Source organism: Clytia hemisphaerica, unplaced genomic scaffold, assembly GCF_902728285.1.
Source record: "Clytia hemisphaerica strain Z4C2 unplaced genomic scaffold, Clytia hemisphaerica genome assembly, whole genome shotgun sequence".
NCBI classification, from domain to species: domain Eukaryota; kingdom Metazoa; phylum Cnidaria; class Hydrozoa; order Leptothecata; family Clytiidae; genus Clytia; species Clytia hemisphaerica.
Genome location: NW_027104390.1, coordinates 663,554 through 689,099, shown reverse-complemented (window position 1 = coordinate 689,099; position 25,546 = coordinate 663,554). Strand labels below are relative to the sequence as shown.

At 35.5% G+C, this 25,546-nt stretch overlaps 1 protein-coding gene across 1 annotated transcript in view; it reads right to left on the bottom strand.

Annotated features, from left to right (window-relative positions):
• Window positions 1-21,411, bottom strand: part of LOC136819689 (probable global transcription activator SNF2L2) — an 81,876-nt gene extending 60,465 nt beyond the window's left edge. The window contains exons 1-11 of the mRNA XM_067075929.1: window positions 21,168-21,411; window positions 9,435-9,485; window positions 8,074-8,422; window positions 7,568-7,770; window positions 7,056-7,200; window positions 6,157-6,346; window positions 5,868-5,994; window positions 4,295-4,401; window positions 2,678-2,918; window positions 1,407-1,574; window positions 428-552 (exon numbers count right to left, since the gene is read on the bottom strand). Of these exons, the coding sequence (XP_066932030.1) occupies window positions 428-552; window positions 1,407-1,574; window positions 2,678-2,918; window positions 4,295-4,401; window positions 5,868-5,994; window positions 6,157-6,346; window positions 7,056-7,200; window positions 7,568-7,770; window positions 8,074-8,422; window positions 9,435-9,476 (1,697 nt within the window). The 5' untranslated portion in view covers window positions 9,477-9,485; window positions 21,168-21,411. The remainder of the gene's footprint in view (window positions 1-427; window positions 553-1,406; window positions 1,575-2,677; window positions 2,919-4,294; window positions 4,402-5,867; window positions 5,995-6,156; window positions 6,347-7,055; window positions 7,201-7,567; window positions 7,771-8,073; window positions 8,423-9,434; window positions 9,486-21,167) is intronic.
• Between the last annotated feature and the right edge of the window lie 4,135 nt (window positions 21,412-25,546).

The following is a 25,546-nucleotide window of genomic DNA, read 5'->3' as shown; positions in this document are numbered from 1 at the left end:
CGTGTGTTGTCTTTTTGATGGTGTTTTTGCAACTGGTGTTTTTAAAATTAAAATATATATCGGTAGGTTTCGAGGTAGGAGCGAGTTTATGTATCGGATGATATTGAGGGTGACGGTAAGTGAAGTCGACGCAAAACAAAGTCGATAGTTGATATATATGGCTCTATATCGTCTTTACTCACCTAAACAGACGACGGTATTTTGGCGTTTTTACCGTTGTTGAGCAAAGGTGGGATGGCGATTTTGGCGACATGCCCACTTTGCTTTATACCGACTCCTTCAATTTATCTTGAATATTTAAACTCGCTAGTATAGGTCGGATGACGGCAAACAACCTGAAGCAACGTCCTCGCCTGCACTGAACAGAAAACCTCACCTCGCCATCTAAGTTTCTAAGCAACCAAGATGATCAAGAAAAGAAGCTTACCCTGGGTTTTCAATGAGCCATTGATCAAGTTCAGTAGACAAGGGAGCGTCATCACCAGTCAACTTGACACCTGTTTCAATATTCTCAACGGGAACGTGTCGAGCCTCCTCATCATCATCTTCAGTCTAAACAAGACAAAAATAATAATGCTGTCAGTAACGCCTCACATGCTTGATACATAGATTTATAAAGCCCAAAGGGCTAGATGGAGTGCTTTAAGCTCTTCCAAGCAAAAAAAAAAGTGAATATCGCAAAAAATATTGCTGTTATTGTTTTCGAAAACCCGCCAAGCTTCTGATTGGTCAAGCGCTGAAATTATATTGTCACGTGACTTAGGTAGGATTTCCTACCTAACATCAGCACACTTTTCAGCAAAAGTACGGTATCTAGCCCTTTGGGCTTTATAAATCTACGGCCTGATACAGTAAGAAAGTTTGCGACCGCAGTCGGAGGCTACCCAAAGGTTCCTCTTTCGATAGCTATCTACCCGAAGGTATGGGAGGGCGCCACTTTTTCTCCCTGGATTGTTCCACTCACCCTTGATCCTTCTCTTAATTGCTGAGCATCAAGCTTAGAGGCATCAAGTCTGATCAAGTACCACTTTTGTACTAAGTACGAAGACTTTGGTATGACCTGGCCGAGGATTGAACCCATGATCTTGTGTACCGTAGCCCGATGCTCTACCACTGCACTAGGGTCGCTACAGTAGATAAAGAAAAGTTTATCGCCACGGACGGAAAACTTTACACAACAAATCAGCCATTATTCTAAAAATTCTATGGGATTTTTAAGAAGGCAAAGCATCTTTTTGTACTTTACTAAGACAACTTTGTACCCTCAAAATCGAAGACGCTATAAGTGATTGTTTAACATCATCTTCAGCTGATCAGGATCAAAACCAGGGACTTACAATCTCCCTCACAGAAAAGCTTATATATATTATGTGATGAACTAAATATTGATTTTTAAACTCTACTACCTTTCGTCTGCTCTTCTTGGGTCTCTTCTTGATGTCAACTTCCTTCTTGTGTTGGGAGACGAGCATCATAAGTCCAGTGATGTACTCATCAGTTTGTGACAACAGATAATGTAAACGTTGATTCTTCTTCTCGTCAATCAACTGACGATAACCGTCCTCATCTTCAGCCTTTGGAAAGAAGGATAAAAGAGTAATTAATATACTACCTTATTGGCCAAAAATTAGTCGGTCCTAAGTGACAAAATTTTGGCTTGGTGACTAAAATTAGGGCCGACTAAAAATTTAGAAATGGCCAAAACTTATATATTAGTCGGCCCTTAGTGACTAAATTTTGACGAGGTGACTAAAATTAGACCGACTAATAATTAAGGCAAACTAAAATTAAGGCCGACTAAGGTATACTATTTCTAATATTTATTGTTCACCAGTTTTGTTTTTTGACGCGGTTTGTACGAGTTTTTACGCAACGCAATTGGTTCTTTCGCATGACGACGGGCAAGCTATTTATATTTCTCAGTACAGCCTTCACTAACCAGTCATTATTGTTTAATTGCTACCCTCTGATGACAGCCACCCTTTGAAAAGAGTGACACTCTATTTATTTGAGGAAATGGAGTTAATTCAGGCTTCTATGTTGGTATCTAACAAAATAGGAGATAGTAGATAGTAAAGTCCGGTGCGTCGGCAGGGTCGTGTGGGAACTTTCCGTTCACCTGACCAGAAGACTGCTTTGAATGAATGTCACTATCCTAAAATTGCTTTTAAATTTCGTAAAAAATATTCTAAAAATCGGGTATCTTCAGCTTATTGAGACGAAAAAAGTTTACTGTAAATCCAGTAGAAAAACAGAATCAAAAAAAATTCCATCCATGAAGCGAAAGTTAAAATAAGTTAACAATGACTTAGGTGTGGGGGTGACGAGTTTTCCGTATCGCAGAAATAGACCGTTTTTACTTTGGAATTTCAGTTATCTTACAAAATCATTTTGGTATTTCCGAATCCTAAAACTGTTATCTTTGAAATAGCCCTTTCTTACGTCGAAATGTCAGTTATGAAGATATCTCATTCTTAGATTTCGGATTTTTAAAATTAAAGGGCCCAAGAACAAAAGTAAAATCAGAAATGAAGCTGGAATATTTTTTCTCTGAATTTTGAAATTCGCAACAAAATACTTCGGGTATTTCGGAAATTAGAAAACTCGTTCAGCTCCCCCCAGTTCAGTTTACAAGGGCCAACTCAGGCGAAAAACACACATATTAAAAGACACTTACCATTAACATACGTAGACGTTCTCTTTCAAGCCTTTCTTCTTCCTTCCTTTTCTCTCTGTCAAAATTCGCATGGTATCCCATGATGACTTTATTAGTTTTCTGTATCCTGGATTGCGCAGATCTGTGAAATTCACGGAACTCGCGACCGTGTTGTAGAAGAGCATTGATGAACTCCAAGTGTTTAGCACGTTTTTTCTTTTCAACCTCGAGTTTTTGTTGTTTCTCGAGTCGCTCAGTCATTCTGAAAAGAAGTATAAGAAAGTCAATGTCATTGAACTTTACTAGCTAGCGTCAATACCTATTGGACATCAAATACCTATTTCGAGAAAAAATGATAATCTAAAAGAACATAAAATCAAAAATAAAAACATTTTAAAAGACATATCCAGTAAAATCAACCAAGAGGAATCATAAGCCAATTCTTCTTAAACACTAGTGACAATAGGTTGGAGATTGCAGAGAAATATGAATTTTGATATCATATTTATAATAGGAGGTTTTTCAAGTTTTGCTGGGTTTATCAAACTTTCGGCCATTATGGAAGCAAGATATCGGTTCTCATAAGAAATCACCCTTTGAAAATTCCAACATTTGCTTACATAATGACAGATTTTTGTAACTTTGTCAAGCCAAAACATCCCAAAGGTTCATGATTAATGCGTGACCCATTTTTTATGAAAGTTGGAGAAACAGTTTGAAGCTAGAAAGGTTTTGTTTCTCCACGACAACAAGAAACTAAACAATCAGTACGTGCTTGACTTTTGTCCCCCCTCCCCCCAAACTTCAATGTTGAAGTCCACCGAAGCGTCCGATCCAACCATTGAAGTTTGGGGGAGGGAGGGGTAAAGCATAAATTATGAAAAAATCATGCTTTACTGCCAAATATTTTTGTTGGGATTGTAGCTAGCGTCAATACCTAATGGACATTAAATAAAAAACATAAATATTTTAAGACATATCCAGTAAAATCAACCAAGAGGAATGATAAACCAATTCTTGATTCTGCAAGCTTTTTTGTTTAACACTAGTGTAGTGACAATAGTTTGGAGATCACCCTTTGAAAATTCCAACATTTGCTTACATAATGGCAGATTTTCGTAACTTTGTCAAGCTAAAACATCCCAAAGGTTCATGATTAATGCGTGACCCATTTTTTATGAAAGTTGGAGAAACAGTTTGTAGCTAGAAAGGTTTTGTTAGTTATCTATCCAAACTAGGGAAGGACGCCAGTTCTTAATCGAAGTTTACATAGAAAATAATTTTATTGAAATGTTCTTAGCTTGTTCTTAATCACATGGCCATCAAAGCCTTATGTTCTTATATAGTTTGTTCTTTGTTTTGTTTGTGATCAATGTTGCAGAGTGCTCAATGAAACCAGAGCCAAGTAAAATACTAAAAGATATCTTTCATCACAACCAAAAGTAAAAAGTACATAACTCAGAGTCTTGTGCTACTACACTTTCAAATGTACAAATAGCCTGTACATTTTGAAAAGTGTAGTAGCACAAAACTCTGAGTTATGTACTTTTTGCTTTTGGTTGTGATGAAAGATTTCTTTTAATATTTTAGTTTGTTCTTATAAAGAGATGTATAAATCGTCCGAAAGTGTGTACAAACCTTGCTTCTCGAAGTGTTTGTCTCTTTGAACGTTTGTAGGCGCGATAATTGAGAGCAGTCTCCAGTGTGGTATCTTTACGCATGGATGTCACCATTTCAGAACGCAGCTGAAAAATAGAAAGGTAATGTAAATCTTCGTTGATTTGGCCACAGCAGTGAGAAATGAAACAATCACTGTTAAGATGCTATCCCATAGTGTCCTCCCCCCCCTTTATAAAGGGGGGGATTCTGATTTTGGCCCTATTTTTAAAGTATGGGGGAAAATGAAAAATTTGAAATTTGCTGGGGGAAAATAAAGAGGGGGGAAAACCATAAATTTAGGAAATTTTGACTGGGGGAACTTCACTGATCTCAAGGTTATCTTATTGCAAAACCTGTTTAAGCAATAAAATCAGCCAACCTTTTTAAATAAACCAACTTTTCAATACAATTTCATTTTCCCAGCACTTTCAAGGCTATATTTTCAAGCTTTCCCAAAATTTCAAATTTGATGTAAGGCATTTTTATGTTAACCATATGGGGGAACCGCAAAATCTTCAAATAGCTGGGGAAATTCAAAAAAGAGGGGGGAACCGAAAAATTTTGAAATATGGTGGGGGAAAGAAAAGAGGGGGGAATGGAGAAAAAATTGGATTTTTAGTGGGGGGAACCAACCCAGGAGGACACTATGTATCCAAATAGAAGCTGATGTTGCTGCAGTAGCTCTGTTTATCTCGTGCACATAGCCAGGCTGGCAGAAGGCAGCAGAAGAAGATAATTCAGAAAGTAATCGATGAACAGATTGGTGATTTTGAATCTGACAACATTCTTAAAGTTGAATTTAAAAATCTAAGAATGTGATCTTTGATATGGTACAATAATGATATAATGATACGTGGCACTAGTTTCTTTATCTTTCTAGCTGTCAAAAGCAAAGCCTTCTTCAAGTTTTAAGAGAAATGTTGTGAGAATTCAAAGTGTCAAGAGATGAGACATAACTTTTACCACGAATATTTTGATTGATTGGTGTGTTTACAACTTCATGTAAGTTGATTTAAATATCCACATATGATCAAAGATTTGGTTCTTTTTTTTGTTGCTTATTCTTATTATTTAATTTTTAGGTGGAATATGTGACCTGTTGTATAAATTTCCCTCAAAAGAAGCAATGCTAGATAAGGAGTAAATGTGATTTGAAAAATTAGACAAGGAAGGTGATACTCCAGTTATTTTAAAAAGTAGGATCAGACATCACAACCACTGACCTTTATACATCCCTATCCTATATCCGCCATCTTTGATCAAAGTTTTTTTTTGAATTGGTACCCGTCAAGAAGCTATGGCAGTATTAAAAATTAATCATCAAAAGTTTTTCGCTCTCAATGTATTTACACCGCTATTGAATAGTGCCGCCATTAGGGTACCACTTTTCAAAAAACTCTGAAAGATCTTTTGCTTAGCCAGGATTGAGAAACTTGGTCCAGGGTATACAAAGGTCAGTGGTCACAACCTTAAAATATGTATTTATTGTTTGGACTTTAATCATATGTACGTTGTTTTGATGTTTTGTGACAGCTTGAGATAGAAAACTTACTTGTTTTTGGAAATTGAGTAGCCTCAATGCTTTCAGTTCAATGAGAGCTTTGGTTCTCAGTGATTCAGTAATGGATGCAGGAAGATTCTGAAGTTGATCAATTCGATGAACAATCCTAGATTGAATTCTATAAAAATGAAGAAAATAAAGAAAGTTATAGAAACTACCAGAGGCTCACAATTTGGCCAAAATGTTTAAAGTTATATGTGGATGGAGTTCAACTTATCATATCGAAAACGATGGCAGAATTTTGGGTAAATTGTTTAAAATTTCAATCTTAGAAAATTACCTGAATTCTCTTTCCTTCATAATATCAACAGGGTCAATACCCATTGGTTTTGTGACAGGCGCAAATCTTGATTTAGGTGGGCTGTTAAGAGAAGGAATCTTTTTTGGTGTCTTCACAGCTGGATCTAAAGTTAATTCTTTCTTCTTGGCATCTGCTGTTTCCGATTCAGGTGTGTCTTCTTTCTTAGGTTCTGTAATGTAATGGAAAGGAATGGAGTGATTGATTTTAGATTTTAGCAGTTTAAGAGTATCAAAATTGGTCTTAAATCTAATTATAAAACATAAAGCGAGAAAAGAACTTTTTCAAAAGGCTAAAAATTTGAAAATGAAAGATGGTAAAGTGAGGTCAAGCTTTTAAGGAGAGTGCTTCAATAAATGAATTAGCACTCTTTTACTCTAGCAGCACTGTTTTGCACGGATTGAAAACTGAGGAATTCAAAGTACAATATCAACATCATTTCTAAGTACTACTGATGACATTAGCCTATTTTGCTAACAGGGGTGGTCAGACGTTTAACATGATTATTGAGTATCAAAGAAAGATCATTTTAAAATTTCGGATCAGTATTACAGTGGTGAAAGCAGTTTTTTTTTGAGACAGAAAATTTCTTGATAAAGATATTTCTGTATACTCTGTGACACCCGCAGACCCCACCATGGTTGGGGCCGAGAGCCAGAAAATGTTCGGATTTTTTACCCCTTAGATTGGCTAGAAAGGCACTAAAATTTGTTAATTAAAACAACTTAGAATGTTTCTAGAGAATAAAATCACTATTTCTTGCTAAATTACCATTTCTAACTAAGACGAAAAACTTTGACAACAATTTCTGTGAGACGGAAATCCGTCTGAGACGGAAGAACTTAGATCACTGGTATTAAAACATTTTTCTAACTATTTACCTATTGGTTTTGGTTGGCCAGTTTGGTTGGCTTCTGCTTGTGGTTGGCCTGGAGGTTTGCGTCCCATGGCTGCCATAGCAACATGGTCTGGAACAGGTTGATTGCGTGAGAATAACTTGTAAGCAACAATTTGTGCTCTGAATTGCTGAAATAAGATAATCATAAAATTAATTTGAAACAACAAGATAGATTGGCTTTCTGCCTTTTCTCGTTTTGATGAAAGTTGACTGTATAAAGTCATTCCAATATTTTGTGGTGTTATTTCTCACAGCACATTGAAAAGAGTCAGTGCAGGAAACTGGGTCTTGGTTGGTTATCCTTCTTACCTACTCACAGAAGTATAGCTGAAGACTGTCTTTTATAAAGGATCTAACTTTTGGAATATGTCTCAAAAATGATCAAGCGTGAGCAGGCATTAGAGTCATCAGAAAAAAATATTACCTCAAACCTATACAAAGAATTTATAGGCTTCTTTAGAGCACTCATATATGAACAGCCAGGAATAAACTTACTTGCAGCATGTCGGGTGAAAATGAGCTATTTTTCAACCCTTGGGCTATAGCAGCAGCTTGGTTTGCATTTTGTTGTTGCTGCTGCTGACCAGACTGCTGTGGAGTAGCTTGTGGTTGTAATTGCGGAGGACCTTGTTGTTGTGTTTGTGGTTGATTTGGTGTTTGTCCTGGTTGTTGAGTACCTTGTTGAGGCTGCTGCGTACCTATATGAGGTGAAAAATTTCAAATATTTATATGTACTTTGTATAGACTTGTATCAGCTATAGTTTTCAAGTAAAAAATTGTCCTTTTGGAATGGTATTTACAAAAAATAAGTGAACAATATTTTTATATTTAGCTTTTAGCTTTGTGTTAGAATATGTTGAAAAGAGCTTTTGAAAAAAACTGGGCACTAAAAGTTTGCAATAAAAAAGAATTGATCAAGAGCCTTAGATAAAAACTAATGCAAATTCAGTTACAATTGACACTCTCTAAATTATTGTGTCAACTGAGCATAATTTCCAAACCTGGAGCACCAGTTGATGGTGATGGAGTTTGAGCCCCAGGAGTTGAATTTGGTTGACCAGCTGCTGCCATTCCATTTGGATTTGCAAGTCCTGGTTGGGTCATTTGAAATGTTTCGGGTGGTTGTCCGCCAGCTCCTTGCATGTTCATTCCCATAGATTGCCGTTGATTCATCATGGCATAAGGGTTTGGCTGCATCATACCAGGCATACCTGGCTGCATCATTGGATTATTCATAGCAGGTGGCATACCGGTGTTAGGGAAATTCATACCATTCATTCGAGCTAGATTCAACATCTGTTGGTATCGAGGATCATTTTCCATCCCTCTTTCTCTCATCGTCTCAATAGCCTTTTGTGTTGAAAAGAAATTTCAAAACTTAAAGAATTCTGCTTGAAGACAATATTTTCACCTAGTGATCAACCATAATTGAATAATTACTGGTAATATTTGAGAAAAGGTAGACTTAACCAGAAAATGAGCACCTTTTTACCAATATTTTTTACAAGTGGCTTTTCTTGCTGTAACTTTTCAAGAGGAGCAGCTAAGCTTTAAGATTAAGATAATGAAATAAATGTGGAAATTAGGGAAATACTTTTTTATTTATTGGTTTACGGATCCGCCAACGTTATTTTTGCCAAAATAAAAAAAAATTAAAATAAATAAAAAAAGAGATTTCAAAAAATTTTATTTACTTTTTCTCCTCCGACCTTCAAAAAAGAAGAAAGAAATAAAAAAACTTTACTTAAACTTGAAAACAAAAGAAAAGAAGAGAAAGAGAGAGGGGGTTAAATGTTCTAATTACAGATGTGCCCTCTTCTGCCAATGTAAAGATACTTTTATCCTTCAACTTCCCCATGGAATTTCCCTATCCACAAATAACAAACTAAATTATATAACTCTTTGTGTTACACAGTCGATTTTCATTTTTTTTCTTTTTTTGTAATCGCTTTTATTTAAAGTCCTTATATGCGATTGTTAAAATTCAAGAGTATATATAAAAATAGGCATACCAGAAAAGTGGGATGGGGAACCCTAAATGAGAACCTATGTCAGTCTTACATACACATAAATCAGTCTTTATGTGTACATTTTTATGTTTCAGTTTATCTTTATTGTCTTTTATCCATAAACTCTATCTATAACAACATCTTGCACTTTATTTAAATCTAAAAAATCGTTACTTTAGGAAATTTCATAAAATTTTATTTCATTATTTCCTCTGATTTCAGATTTTTTTAAAGAAAATTTAAAAAAAATTTAAAACATCAATTTCATTTTTATTTTTTTCCATCCTCCTATTCAAAACTGTTCCTCATCATGTCCGTAAACCAGAAATTAAAAAAGTAATTGCTTTACTTACCATTTGAAGATTTTTCATGTTTTCTGGTGTGACAGACTTCATTTTTAAAACCTAAAACAAAGAAAAGTACTTATTTGTTTAGATGATGTTAGGGGATTTTTATATACAATTCAAAAGCATTCAGATAAGCTACGTCTTGTGTGACCATACAAGCGATTCAAAAAACATGAAATTCTTTCCGGCAACTAGCCCGCTTTGTTTGTTGCTGCCAAATTACCAGATACTTTTCTTTGTTGCCGGCAGATTGACGGCAATAGTCTCCCCCTAGACCAAATCTTTCTCTAATGGAATTTACACAAGATGTTGCTGGCAGACTGTCTACTGGCTTGAGAGATTGTCCGACTTAACAGGAGTGTAGCCGACATGATGCTGATAGATTTGCCGGTGTTAAGCCATAAGAATGTATGTACTTAAAATTGCTTAGAGATTCACATATTTTCCTTTGTTTGCTTTGGGATATGTGCACTGCTCTTGTTTCACTTGAACTTGATAAAGATCTGTAAAGGTCGAAATATCGTTTAAAGAAAATGTGTTTTAATGTTTTGATTTTATTAAATATTATTGTGATTGTCAAATTTGATTGAAATTTGAGGGCTTGTGATTAACTTCCGCACCTTTAAAGCATTGTTTTCCTGAGAAGAGAAAGGAGATGTGTGTCATTCTTAATAACATGCTTCTCTCTCATTAAAAAGGGACCCAATATGCAGACAATAAAAAAAACACAGTTAATTCCATTATTATGCATTAAAACAATTCGTTCAGTAACCCTCACTCCAAGATAATGACAATTCTGGACAATTTAACGAACAGGATGATCAAAAACAAATTCTAGCCAATCCAGGCCAATCTACCAATTGAGTTTGATTTGTGTTACAGCAATTTCAATCAAACTGTCAAATTCTAATATATAGTCATTTGGTTTTACTTTCAGTATAGCACAAGATACCCTAAATGTTAAGTCCTACACAATCTTAAAACACTCTCCTTCAAAGAGCCAACATAGATTCCGCTTAATTTCAAGCCTTATAATAGTTTTGATTTCTTATCTTGATCAATATATACTTTCGACAGGACTCTCTCACTCCAATCATTTTTTTTTGCCTAAAATAAAAAGGACTTTAATAGCTAGACCAATTTTGCTAATCAGAATGTCATGTTATGTCAATAATTAATAAATCCAGCATCAAAATAAGAAAATAATTAGTGCACACTTATAATTAAAGGCCAAAAAAAACTTGTTCCAGGAAATGCAGGTGATAAAAAAGAACTTTTCTTACAGTCATGATTGTTCTTTTGAGCATATAACTTATGTGTTTTGCTTCATTCATTGATTTTCTTTGTAGGATAGATTGTTTTATAGTTTCAAAAGACTTAAACAATACAGTAAAATATAACATCCAAAAATACACAATGTTCTTATAAGCAATCAGTGAGATGACATCCAAAGACAATCCTTTTTACAAGATAGATCTACCATGATGCATTCTGTTTATGGAAGAACCAAATGAGAAAATCATGGTCTAACTTTAAAATATATTAGAAGCATCTTTTTTATAAGAACATTTTTAAACATTCTTCATTTTTCTTCATTTCTTGATTTTGATCAGATAAAAAATTCAACTACTTCCACTAATAACTGTTGGATGTTACTTTTTAAACAATCGCGCAGCAATTTTTTAATAGGACAAAATAAAACTATCGATATTGCAGTGATTGGATTATAACAAAAAATTTGGCACTTAAAGGTCTGTAATTGAACAAAATAAAAAATTCTCATATTTTCCAGGGGTTGAATATCTTCTTTTTCTTCATGTTTGTATGCAATCTGGGGAGTCTTCAAGAACGTAACATAGGAAAGCTATATTAAATCGGCTAACTTTATTTTGGGTTTTGCAAGTCCCCAAGATTGCGGAATAATCATTTTTGCCCATTAAGAGCTTTTCTCTTTGATCTTTATTAGTTTCTTATGTTGATTGTTTGCCTCATTGATGACCTTTAAGTCATTTTTTATGAAATGTAAATACTTGTAATTTGGAACTTGTCTTAAGCTGTTCAGCTACTGTCAACTTGGGAAATACTTTGAAAATGAAAGAAATGTGTGGATACACATTATTTTTTTTAAGAAACACACTTTTAAGAAACATGAGGCTCAGAATGCCTAATTTTAATTAGCTTTTTCAGATAAAAACAAAGAAACATCTAAAAAAACAACATGTAAATGACTTGTGAGCAAAAGAATGCGCAGCAAAACTTCTAAAGGGATTTATGAAAAAATAATAATTTTTGCATTATTTTACTTGAGTCCTGTACGGGATTCAGAAAAAGAAAGACAGAAAATTTGACATATGACTATGAGATTAAATATTTCGGATGGGATTTCCTATTTCAAGCTTTTTTTCGATCAAGCATCTTAACTCTACTTCAAAAGAGTAAACGTTGGAAATATTTGCTACTGGCAAATACTGGATATTATCTCTATGTTTGTAAAACATTGAATTTCGAGTGTTTTTAAGAAACGTGGTATACACTGGGTTGGATATTACCTAGCTATGTGTGTATTTCGTGTTCTTTAAGGGATCTTCTCAAAAATATAATCGATTTTCGATTATTAAGTTCGATTAATGATTCGACTATTTAAAGCGAATAGCTGCCGTCGTTTAGTCGAATAGCTTTGACTATTTAATTTCCTATATTCGATTATTTAATCCTCGTATTTGATTAATTAATCCTTTTTCGCTTATATGTGACCCTCCAAACGATTTGGAGTACATTAAAAACGAGACCGGTCTTGGTGCGGTCGTGCTCGTGCCGCTTTCCGACTGGTTAATTGTGCGTGTAAAAGTTGAAAAAAGCGACCAGAAGACCGCACAGTACCGTATGGTCCGTGCGTACAAAACGCCGACGAAAGCGGACGATGGTGTGGTCCCCGCCGACTAAAGCAGACGATGGTGCGGTCCCCGCCGTTTGTTTATATTTTTTTTGGTTGCCGTAAGAATTTCAGCCTCGAGTTCAAGCAAGCAAAACAACAACTTGTTTCTGGACACACAAAAAGAACTTGCGATGTTCGATGTTCGATGCTCACATGTGAATTCTTGAGTTCAACTTTGTTTATTTTGCCGAACGTTATAAAATCGGCGAACAGTCATGTAAAAAACCCTTCCGTAAAATGTATGCTGTTTGTTATGATTTCTCGTTTGCCAGCAAACGTTTCGAACGGCAAAATGTCCGCACCATGACCGCACTGAATACCACACTTATTCAAATGGTGCTCTTTAGTGACCGATCGAGTGCGTTTGAATGGATTTTTAGAAAAGATTTTTGGATGATTTCTGGCCGATACAAAGGTATCATTTTACCGCACGGTAAATCGTTTCGCCGCTTTTTTGCCGCACATTTTATCAATCTGTCCGCACCAAGACCGGTCTCATTTTTAATGTACTCCAAATCGCTTGGGGGGTCACATATCTTAGGGATCCTCTCAAAAATACCGAATTTCGGTAAAATGGTTTTTGGTTAAATTCGGCTGTTTGTTTTGGACAATTTTCCCACCCATCGCAAGTGAAAGAGGATAAAAAATGCTAAAAAATGATATATAAAAAAGTACAGGTTGTAATCCAATTTTTTTGCCTTTTTTAAGTTATATCTTTTTTCAAATGCTATAACGTCAATTTTAACTTCACGTTTCAATGGAAACATTTTACAAATCACCGACACATATCTACTCATTCTCTTTAACATTTTTTACCTCCAAAATAAATAAAACTTACTGGTTATCCTTGGGAGTTTTTGATATCCAAAAATGAATCACCATTAATAAAAACAAAGTTTAGATAAATAAAGGCATCCCATTGAAAACTGAATTTCGAAGGGAGGAAAGTCTGTAGTGAAAACTGAAGCAAACAAAGCATTCCATTTCCATACATACATACCTCTTACAACCATACCTCAATGTAATAAATTTCATAATTTTCTGTTTTCAAAGTCTTTTCAAAATATGAATAAGATCACAATATTTTAGGTTTAATTTTTAGAAAATGTTTTCTTCTCAAAACCAAACTCACAAATGAATTCAATGTTTTGATTGCAACATTTTCGAATCTTTCAAATGCGTGACGCAATTTGATTTGCAGAAAATAGAACTCGCGCGAAAAACAATGCAACGACTTCATTTTTTAGATGACAAAAAGTGCAACATCAATTCTGCGCGATGATTCGATCTCTTAACTAGCCATTAAAAAAAACCTGGATGTAAAATTCGAATCCATTTTTGCAAACAGAATAATAGAGCATGACGTAACTTGTAAGAAAAAAGTGTTGCATTGACCAATCAAAACGCCATGATTGACGTTTGTGAACAGAACAATAGAGCAAAAGAATGTTTTCTTCCTGCTTTTATATGACGTAATGACGTATTCTTGATCTTGTGAGCGCTCTCCCTTTTATCCTTTTATCTTTTTTTTTGTTTTGCCCTTTTTGATTTGAACATGAACACAACGATGGAGTGCTATTTTCGAATCGAAAAACAATAACAAAGACATAAGAAGCAACTGTGTTGAGAGGTTGATAACAGAGGAAAGTGTGTGAAAATTAAAAAGATAGAAAAAGATAGAAGTACTTTATCGTGGAGAGATCGTGGAATTGTTATCCAAACATTAAGAAACTTAAAGATGATGCGATAATGTGATTCACAAAAGGATTATTCTATCATTTCATAATTTATGATGCCCCTTGGTAGATCAAAAATCCTTAAAGGTAAGAAGAATTAGAAAAAGACTACGGCTTTTTGAAAATATTTTTTCTTCTGTCTTTCAAATCCACAGTAGACAAAGGCTTGTTTGCGCTGTTTTCGATTTACGTAAGAAAAAATAACCGATATTCAACTGTTTTGGAAAAAATTCGATTATATTTTGGAATCAAAAGGATTAATTAATCGAATAATAAGATTAAATAGTCGAACCGAGGGGACTAAATAATCGAACTGAGGTGACTAAATAATCGAAATTTCGATTGTTAAATAATCGAAGTACTTTGATTATTTAAGCGAATTTTTTGCTTAAATTCGATTATTTAAGCGAATCTATTTTTGAGAAGATCCCTTAAAACAATGAATTTCGAGAGTTAAAAAAAAACACAGTATACACTGGGTTATGGTTACTACTTTTACTTGAGCTTTTAGTTGAAAAAGCAGTATTTCTACTATATATACTTTTACTTGAGCCCCAAAACCAACCTTTTTGTAAGCCAAATCGGGGCTACCCCGAATCCAACCTTTTCTTAAGCCAGATTGGGACTACCTCGAAATTAGATATTTCTAAAAAAGGCTATAATTAGCCCAAATAAATAAAGATCTTCCCCACACTTCCCTGTTCTTCAAATTCAAGCCGCCATATCCATCTTTTAGTGACAAAAAGGAAATTATTGCTACTATATCATGAATTCCATGAGAAAATTAACATCTAGGTCAAAATTTCAAATTCAGAAATAACATAAATTTTCATTTTCTCTTGAATATATTTATGTTGAAGTGTGAGAATCCAGAAAATCTTTCTTTAAAGTCAATTTTTCACGCTTCTGTGCTGGGGTGAAGCCTTTAATACAAAAAAATACAAAATTGCTTGAAAAAACCAAGAACTTTGCCAGAAACTTTTTTCATCCAAATATGATTGTATCAGTACACAAATCTGTGATAGAGTACTGACAACCATTATAGAAAACATATCAATAATCAAAATCTGCTTTGCTTAACTCCTATTTGTTTTTTTTCTGGCTGTTATGCATGCCTACCCGACTGTCCGTTAGTCACATTGATAAGAAGAAAAGTTCCAATGAAAGCCAAGGGAAGCTGCATGTTTCTTTTATTTTTGTCTTAAAAACAGAAGTACTATGACCATAAAATAAGTGCAAAATTTTAGCCCTAAAGGTTGAGTGGGTAGCTCACAAGAGGCTCATCAAGAAGTGTCCGTTAGTCACGAAAATCATCCTACCTGAGATGAAATTTTCATAAGATCACTTTTTCAAAATGCTTGGTTTCTAACACCTTATTGCAAACAAATTGAGGCTAAACTTACCAAAAATGAAGTATTTTTCCACTAAAAGTTGTTTTCTGTTAGTAAACATGGCAATTGTCTGTTAGTCACGAAATAGATTTAAAATTCAGAGTTCAGAGAATATAATAGACGGCACTCGCTTAAAAAAACATGTATTTTGTTCTTATTAAAGCTATTTTGACTATATTTACCCATTTCACCCATAGATATATGTTAAATAGTCAATCCTTTCTTTGTGTGTGCATTTTACATTTTCGTGACTAACGGACTAGTTGTCATAATAGGGAGAATAATCCTTTTCCAAAGTAAATAAATAAAATACCCTTACCCAATTTGTCTGTCTTTGTCCTGATTCAACAAAGAAACAATGCAGTGCAAAAAACACCCATAAAAACTCAACAGATCTTTATATTTCAAAATTTTCAAATTTTCGAGATCTATGAACTTGATAGGAATGGTACCACACAGAGAAAAATGAGAATTCTTCTATTCTTTTAGGCTTTTGTCATTCTATTGATATAACATTTCACCCCAAAAGCACCAAATATAGGAATGGTTGGATTGCCTCGTCAGAATCATTAAAACACCGTTTTGTCCGTTAGTCACGTTTTTAAATGTCCGTTAGTCACAGCATTTTTTGCCCAATTTTTGTCATATTTTCTTACTTTGACATTTTTTTTTCAAAATTAATTTTGAAACATAAAATTCAACCTTTCCTCTAGTGAATTTAAGCAAAAAACCCAACCTGTAGCTTTAGGAACAGCACTTTACAGCTGTTTGTAAAAGTGTCCCATTTTAGATGTTAATTTTTGTGTCCGTTAGTCACGGGCCTATTAATTGCAATTTCTGACCAAGTGAAAGTCAAGAGAAAAAGTTTTATATGGTTCTTGAAACTTTGACCCCCACTGATAGTTACCACACCAAAAGAAGTTTTATTCCTATTTTCAAGCTTGACTTCTAGCCTGCTAAACAGTGGAAATGTCCGTTAGTCACATATGGAATTCATGATATATACTTTTACCAGAGCCCCGAAACCAACCTTTTCGTAGGCAAAATCGAGGTTGAAACACCATTATTGTTATACTTTTACTTGAGCCTCGAAACCAACCTTTTTGTAAGCCAAATTGGGGCTCAAGTAAAAGTATATATATAAAGAGTTTCAGAGAATTCCCTTTCAAAACGAGATCATAATCCACCAGGGTTACCCTGATTGGGGCTCAAGTAAAACTAAGCCATAAGGCGAACCCGAAAAAAATTTTTGTTTTCGGTCCACCGGCCGGGTGAAAATTTATTTCGTCGTCACCCGGCCGCATTTTTTTCGTACATCATCATTAGGGTTAGGGTTAGTTTGTTTGTTTGAAAAACTTTTGTGAATCAGTTTTTGAGGCGTGTGATTTATCGCACGTGATATTTTATATTCTACTGTAAAATGCACGCCTAGAAATCACTTGGAATGAAGGTTTTATCCTGATCATTGTTAAAGAAATGAAATTTTATTCATCTCAAACTAAACCTAGTCAAAAAATCTGCCGTATACTATCTTCGCTTTCTGATTTGAAGGATGGCGCTGCGATAGGACGTCAGAGGGAACCCCTCTCGACAGTTTTCTGTCGGCACATGCGTCAACTTTTGAAAATAATTCAAAATTGCGCAATATCTGTGGTTGTTTAATTAAAAGTAAAATGGCCGTATTGTTTGTCTTTAAATAATGTTTTTATCTTAGTGAGAAAAACCACGGCTTAATTATTGATTTTGACTAACTGCCGTTTAAAACAAAATCTAATTCCAAGAATCTGAAAGTTTATGAAGCAATTCTACAGTGAAGATCTTAAAGAAGAAAACCAATCTAATCACATTGAGAAAATAATGGAAGTCTTTCCTTTTGTCTTAATAAGAAAAAGTAAAATTCGATGCTGTTGCTATATAATATGTGTATACTGGCTTTCTTTTTCATTCGGCTGTCCTCCTATAATTATCTACTTTATCTTTTATCTACGTTGGAGTGCAATTTCTACGCTTATACGGCAAAAAGTATGTTGAATAGAATGCTCTCTCATTCCCTGTGTTAAAAACAAAATAGAGAGAGTTTCGTGGTCGCACGACTTTTTAAAATATCCTCTCAATATCTTGATTTTGTTTGAGATATAGATCTTTAGTAGATACAACCAAGGGGATGTAAATAAACCTTCGAGAAGTCGGAGGCAAAATGGTAGATAAGATACGGTAGAAATGAACGAAGATCTTAGTCACTACAGTAGGATCAGTGGTAAAAGATGCTTGTTTATTTTCAAATTGGGTGATTAATTTTACACTTTTTGAACAAAATCTTTTGGTTTTTACATCTGAAAACACAAGTGAGGAAGACATTTTTGTTCATTATGTTTTATATACTGTACAACAGAAAAAGCAAAAACACTTAAATAAAATAGTGATTTCTCTTCTCTTTTTAAAAATAAAAGTTTATGTTAAACTTTAATGTTTTTTTTCTGCCATTTTAGAATGAATAATTATGGTGTCAGCCCCTCTAATTATGCGAAGACCTTAGTTATAAATTTAAAAAAGAGGGAATTCTGATTGGTTTTAAATTCAAATTTGGTGTGACAGTTAATAGTTTCAGCTACATAATTTGTGGGTTCTACTGGACTCTCTACTTTTTCCCCCATCAGAATTAGTAAAGGCAAAAAGTAGTTGAGCTCCAGCTCCTGGACTATCTAAAAGTATACTTGCAGTACAAAATAGCATATACTTAAAGTATACTGAGTTTTGGTAAGGGTGCAACTCAACTTTTAAGAATGTTATTATTTAATATACAACTTGGTTTTTATAAAAGAATCATGTTGATTTGTGAGTAAAATAAATAGAAACATTCACAAAGTGGGGAATTTTCAGTAAGTAAACAGCTTTGTTTTTTTAAAAGGAATCATGCTGACTTATGAGTAAAATAAAAAGTAACATTCATAAAGTGAGGATTTAAATAGACCACTATAAATCCAAAATCTAGGCGTGCGATGATCACACATGAATTTTTCTTATGCCGAAGCCTGTAGCAGTGTCAAGTATATATATATTATTAACTTATTTATTAAAGTATTTTTGAGCGCAAATTTAAATGTATGGTTGAATAAAATGCAAATAATAATAGCAGTTCTGTTTTTTCCTCAAACCCACGGAAAAAGTTTTTTTGCCGACTTAGCTATTTTTACAAATCTTGGAAAAGAACTCCCATAATTTTCTAAAAAGGCTAAAGAATCTTCTAAAGAGAAAATGAAAATGCCATTTGTTTATTGTTTTATGCCATTTTCATTTTAAAGTTGAGATTTGTTAATTTTCGCGCGCGCATTTTGCCTTACTACACGTTCTAGCTCATTTGCACAGGGTCGGAAAAAATCGTTGAATGCACACCCCGTGCAAATGCAAGGATTTCCATGACTGCCTAACCTGATTGGTTAATTTCGGAACGCCTTCAAGAAAGTCGTAATGCCAGATAATGGCAGATAATTTTAAAGTTTTCAGAGTAAATGTGTGTATAATTTATTGATGTTGATAGCTTTGATTCTTTAAAGAAAAAAGATAACAGGTGTAGCTTTTTCTAATCATGGATTCTATTTCTATATATTTATTTGCATAAATTCATTAGAATTACTTTCGCAAATATTTAACAAAAAATTTTTAGGAAAATGAAAAATTTAAGTCTATTAAATTAAGTTTATTTAAAATGTACATATAATGGTTAAAATATTAAAATAGTAAATAAATAATTGGTAAGTAAGTTTAAATAGTAAGTTAAAAATAGTATTTCCAGAAAAACTAACAGTAGTTAGGAATTTAACGAAGGCAAAAATTTGCAAAAGTTTGTCGCGAGGTAGATTATAGACATGACTGAAAATTAGACAGAAGCTTAAGAGTTTTGTCTTAAGTAATTGAAAAGTGTATATGATTATAATACTTATTTAATAGTCAAAGAGTTTCTAAATTCGTCCCTTTCTTTTAAATTTACAATTCCATTGTCCAAGCTATTCCATAGCTTAATAGTGAAAGGAAAAAATGAGTTTTCATAAACTTTAAGTTTTGCATGGATCAAGTTATATCTTACATTAGAAGTCCTTTGTCTTTTTGGTAGTAAAGACTTCTCCATGTATTTAAAGCCATTTACGCAATCAAATAACATTTTCAAACAAGATAAGTCTCTTCGCGTTTCAAGAGAATCGAGATTCAATCGTTTAGCCATTGCTGTTGGGCTGTAATGGTATGCCCATTTGTTCTCAATCCATCTACAAGCTTTGCGCTGGACCATTTCGATCTTGCTAGATAACGTTGTGTTGTTATGAGGACACCAGACAGGGCTAGCATATTCGAGAATTGGGCGGATGAATATTTTGTAGCATTCGAGTTTGGTCTCTTTAAGACATGATTGAAGGTTGCGTTGCAGGAAAAGTCTCACATTGGTAGCTTTAGAGACAATCGTATTAACGTGGTCTTTCCAATTTAGCTTTTTGTTGATGGTTACCCCTAAGTATTTGGCTTTGCTGACTGTTTCTAGTTTCTCATTGTGGATGAAGTAATCACGGACAGTAGGTTTTACTTTATTTGTTATTCGCAAAACTTTACATTTCTTGGGATGGAATTCCATGGACCAATCGTCTTCCCATTTTTGTAACTTGTCAAGGTCGTTTTGGAGAATAGTGGTGTCGTTTAGGCTACGAATGATACGGTGTAGGAGTGAGTCGTCAGCAAATAAAGCAAGTGTGGATTCGGTTGTGAGTGGCATATCGTTAATATATATGAGAAAGAGTAATGGGCCCAATACAGATCCCTGTGGTACTCCTGATTCAACTTTTGATCGTGGGGACGTAGATCCGCGGACAACAACACATTGGGTTCTGTTGGATAGAAAGTCAGTGATCCACGATAATATTTCATTTCGAATGCCGTAGTGATGTAATTTGATGAGTAGCTTTCTGTGGTTAACTTTATCGAAAGCCTTGCTAAAGTCTAGAAGGACTGAGTCAATCTGTTCACTGTTGTTAAGGGCTTTTGCAAATTTATCAACCGTTGCTAGTAATTGTGTTTCGCATGAGCGTTGTTTGCGAAAACCGTGTTGAGCATCACTAAGTGTACCGTCTTTCTCGAGATGGGTCATGATATGGCTGAATAGGATGTGCTCCATGATCTTGCAGGAAATAGAAGTGAGGCTGACTGGTCGATAGTTTTCAGCAGTTGATCTGGGTTTGTTTCCTCCTTTGTGAATTGGAGTGACAATGCCTTTTTTCCAGTCTTCCGGTACTTTCCCTTGTTTAAGTGAGGCGGTGAATAGTTTAACATATGCATCTGTAAACTCTTCAGCACATTCTTTAAGAATATCGAGGTTCCAGCTACACTGTCCTCGCTCACTTACTACGTAAAAGAAAAAGCAAATTTCGGAAGTTGCACTTTCTCTAAGAAAGTGTAACCAGCAAAAGATAACATTATTTGATTGGCTATGTTTTCAACCGTTTAGGATCTGGAAAATTCAAACTCTCAGCCCATACCATGCTATATATTTCGCCATCAGTAATATAGAATAAGAAATCATAGCATGGATCTCCAGGCTATGTCTACCATAAAACGACTTAATTTGAGTTTTTTTAGTTTTAAAACACTTATCGAAAAGAAAAGAGAAGTACTTAGTACCTATCAGTAAACTTACCTTTTATTGCTACAATGAAAATGATATCAGCTTAACGTAGACATAATCTTCTTAATTTCTTCAAATGTTTAAACTCGTTGGAACTAGGTGAACTAGTTTCTTGCCTGTTCAGCAATTTTGACCAATTTTGATGTTTTCGATTGACTTGGGTGACTTGTGCTCAAAAAAAATCTACCATCTTTAATAAAAAGACAACAAAAACATCAAAAATGGCGCATTAACAGCGGTGCACATTCTGATAAATAACGAGATTGCTCACGAGAATTTTTAACCCGCGCGAGCAAACCCGCACTTTGTCAATCATTTTTTAGACCTGTCAATCATTTTTTAGTTGCTTTTCTTTTCACTTGTGGTTCTGAAAAAAGTGATAATAATTAAAAAAGACGAAAGTCGATTTTTATGCATTTTCTTTTTAGTTTAAAGTTTTGGAATACTGGATTTTTAAGAGAAGGGAAAGTCATGACTCTTGACTCTTGGCATGACTCTCCACCCACTAATAACCAACCTGATCTTTGAAATACTGTACTTGAGTCAAACTGCAATGAGGTGACACTACTTAGAAAATTTTTGTTTCTTAAAGATATAACGGGAATTTTCATAAATATCAATAAGACCTCGAAAAAAACAAGAAAAAGTTTGGTCAATGCTGACAAAATAACACAAACTCCAACAACGCACCGTATAGGATTCAAACTCTCGAAAACGACTTTCACAGACCTACCAGTCCACCGCCTTCTCCACTCAGCCATTGAAGACGCTTGAGAATCGATGAATGATAAAAGATATTATATCTTCGTATCTTTATTTGCCATGATCTGTATAATTTTATTTACCCTGTCAAGGTATTAACTTCTTAAACAAATGATTTTAGATCATTTCCAACATGCGGTCGAGCCGATCGCCGATTCTCAGGTGATTTACAAAACTCTTTAGTGTGGGACTGCTGCAAACGGGCTGTAAACCCTGCTAGTGCCTGTAAAATTAGAATTTCCATCTGATCGATCTTAGGGGTTAGGACACTCTCCAATCTCCTTAAAGTCTCAAAAACAAAGACTGAAGAGAGGAGCTTTTTCTTGCATACAGTACCCATATACAGCAGACAGAATTCACAGAGCGTACACGCGCGGGCGATTAAACACGATCGCGCGGAATGCGGGTCAAAAAATTCCCGTGAGCAATCTCGCTATTTATCAAAAAGTAGCGGGCGGTGCACATCCTGATAAATACTGAGATTGCTCACGGGACACCCTCGCGAGCCGGGGCCGATAAACGATTCTGCGACTTAAAGAGGCCAGTACCGTATAATTGGAGGAATCGTCAACGCGTCCATCAGAATCATCAATAGCGTAAGGGGGTTAGATAAGCCATGGTGTCGAGGGTGCGCACACGAAGCAAACCCGCCACAACCCCTCTGTCAATCATTTTTAAGCAAGGGGCAAGCAAGAGTTACTCGGTTACTTTTGCTTTTCTTTTCACTTCACTTGTAGTGAGAGTTTGTAAGATACTAAACAAGTATTCAATAGGTAAAAGTTGGTTATTGAGATTTATTAACCCGAGGTTATGTAATATTCAACGAGGCGAAAGCGAGTCTTCGCACATCGAACTGCCAGAGTGGATTGTTGAGAAGAAGGCGGTGATCAACCCGAAGAACGAAGACGAAGAATGCTTCAAGTGGACCCTGATAGCAGCGCTACATCATGAAGAGATCCCAGGAAAATCTTCAACGCGTCACCAAGCTGCGACCCTTTTCAGACCAGTACAACTGGGAGGGATTTGAGTTTCCGATGGCCCTTCAGAAGACTGGCAAGTTTGAGAAGAGAAACCCCGAGGTCGCGATTAATGTGCTCTTTATTAACAAGAAGAGTATCTTTATAGCTCGGAGGTCTGAGTTTAACGGTAAGTGCAGCAAGTAGGCCAATTTGCTCATGACCATCGACGGTGAAAAAAGGCACTACATAGCGGTAAAATCTCTATCTAGGCTACTATCGTAAAGTAACTTAAAGGGGAGAAGAGAAAAATTAAAATGCCTGCAAAAAAAGACAAGTGACTGAAGTTTCACGACGGGCAGTGTCAATGCAAGGTCCCCTTTATGCTCTACGCAGATTTTGAGAGTATCCTCAGATGAATCAGTAGAATCAGATGAAGACTGACAGGAAAGGCAAGGCTTCGTACACGGAAAAACTCCACACTCACGTTCCGTCAGGCTGTTGTGTTCACAGCGAGTTTGCTTACGGAGAGGTTCCTGACTAGACGATCCTATCGTCTACACAAGATCACTGAAAAAGGGAATAGTTTAGGAGAGGCGTGATAAATTTCGGGTGGAGTGAGCAGTGGCGGAGATGTTTACAGTGTTCGAAACTCTCCCGCCGATTTTTTTCCGTATACCGCCATAACGCCATACCGCCATTTTTCCCGCCTTTATTATCACTGTAAACGGACGATAACATCGTCTAGTTCCTGACCCGATGACGAACTATCGCGGTGAAGAATGCGTGCAGCAGTTTGTGGACTACGTGGAGAAGGAAGTTAAGAGGCTGTATGAGGTCTATACTCAACAGCCTATGAGAAAGTTGACAGACGTTCTGAAGAGAGAGTATGAAGCGGCAGAAAGCTGTCACATTTGCTTAAATTCGTTTGGCGATCCCGAGAACCGAAAAGTCCGAGATCACTGTCACTACACGGGACTTTTTCAAGGAGCAGCACATAATAACTACAACCTGAAGTACAGGATCCCAGACTTTGTGCCGATTGCATTTCGTAACCTTAGTGGCTACGATGCGCACATGTTCATCAAAGAGCTTGGCAAGAAGTTTAACAAAGACAACATCAGAGTCATTGCAAAGAACAAAGAGAAATACATTAGCTTCAGCGTTAAGATCAAGGTGAAGCTCGATGGCGTGATTGACAAGAATAGAGATCAGGCTCTTAGAAGATCCAGCTCAGATTTGTCGACAGTATGTGGTTTATGGCGTCGAGTTTAGACAAGCTGGTGAAAAAGTTGGATGACGGTCAGTGCAAGAACCTTTGAGAGTTTTGCCTTGACGAGGCGCTTTTTAAGCTCATACGTCGAAAGGGCGTCGACATACTCGTAAGGATGAGTATGTGGATAACTGCGATAGTTTGACGGAACGGAACTTCCTCCCAAAGAGGCGTTTTACAGCAGGCGATATATGAAAGAGATTAGTGATGATGATTATAAGCACGCTCAGAAGGTGTGGGCTAGCATAAAAGGGAAGACTCTAGGTGAATATCGCGACGTCTATTTGAAGACGGGCGTCTCACTACTCGCTGACGTCTTTGAGACGTTCCGAGCTACGTGCTTAGGGGCCGTCCACATAGTATGTATGCACTAAGGGGGGGAGGGGAGATCTTCTCAAAAGCTTATGCTTGCCTACAGGGGGAGGGGAGGGGTCAAAGGAAAATGTACGTACGCATTGAAAATCTTTCCATAGTCCTTTTTTGCTTGTAAAATATTTTTCAGTTTCTTTCTCTTACGCTTCTTTTACGCATCAAGGAAAAGAAAAAGTTTCTTAATAAACATCGAGTTTCATGTATGAAATAAAGGTCCGGACCAAACGATTCGAATTTGAAATTTTCTTCAACTAAGGGCGGGGGGTGAATCAAAAAGTACGTATTTACCAGGGGGTATAGCCATTTGCGTACGATTTGCGACATTTTAGTGCGTACGTACTATGTGGACGGCCCCTTAAGGCACTATGGGATCGATCCTGCTCACATTTATACAGCTTCAGTGCTGGAAGGCGGTTCTCAAGGAGACAGGAGTCAATTTGGAGCTTCTGATTGTGTATTTATTTTTATCATGTACAATTACTTTTGTTTTGATTTTCTCTTACGCGCAACTTTTTTCTAATTTTCAATGGCAGTAAAAAAGCGCTCAGCGACCAAAACGCTCGAGCTGTGCGCGTTGTTGGGCGATTAAAAAAGCTAATTGGACAACGAGCTTAACAACCTTAATTGACTTTGCCTATTTTCCTGTTTTCTTATATGCTATCTGTTTTAATCTATTGTTCTAACTTGCCAATCAAGATGGATACTAAAAAAAGAATGTTATCTTGGATCGACATTTCGACAGTTCAGTTGATTTAATCTTCGTAAAATACTAATGATCACTTATTATTTTGCAATGACCTTCCTTAATTGAGAAATGTTTCGACCTTGTGCCAAAACTTCTGATCTTTGAGACGTATGTTTTGTGTATTTTCTTGAGCCAAGTATTTTGCTAATTGCAGTACATCTATTTTATAAGAAGTCTCTGCCCCTTGGTCCTACAACATTTATTTTCGCGAATTTGAGGAAAAAATGTTTTTCGCGAGCATAAAAAGTTGGAGTTGGATAAAAATGAGAATTTTCAAATGAAA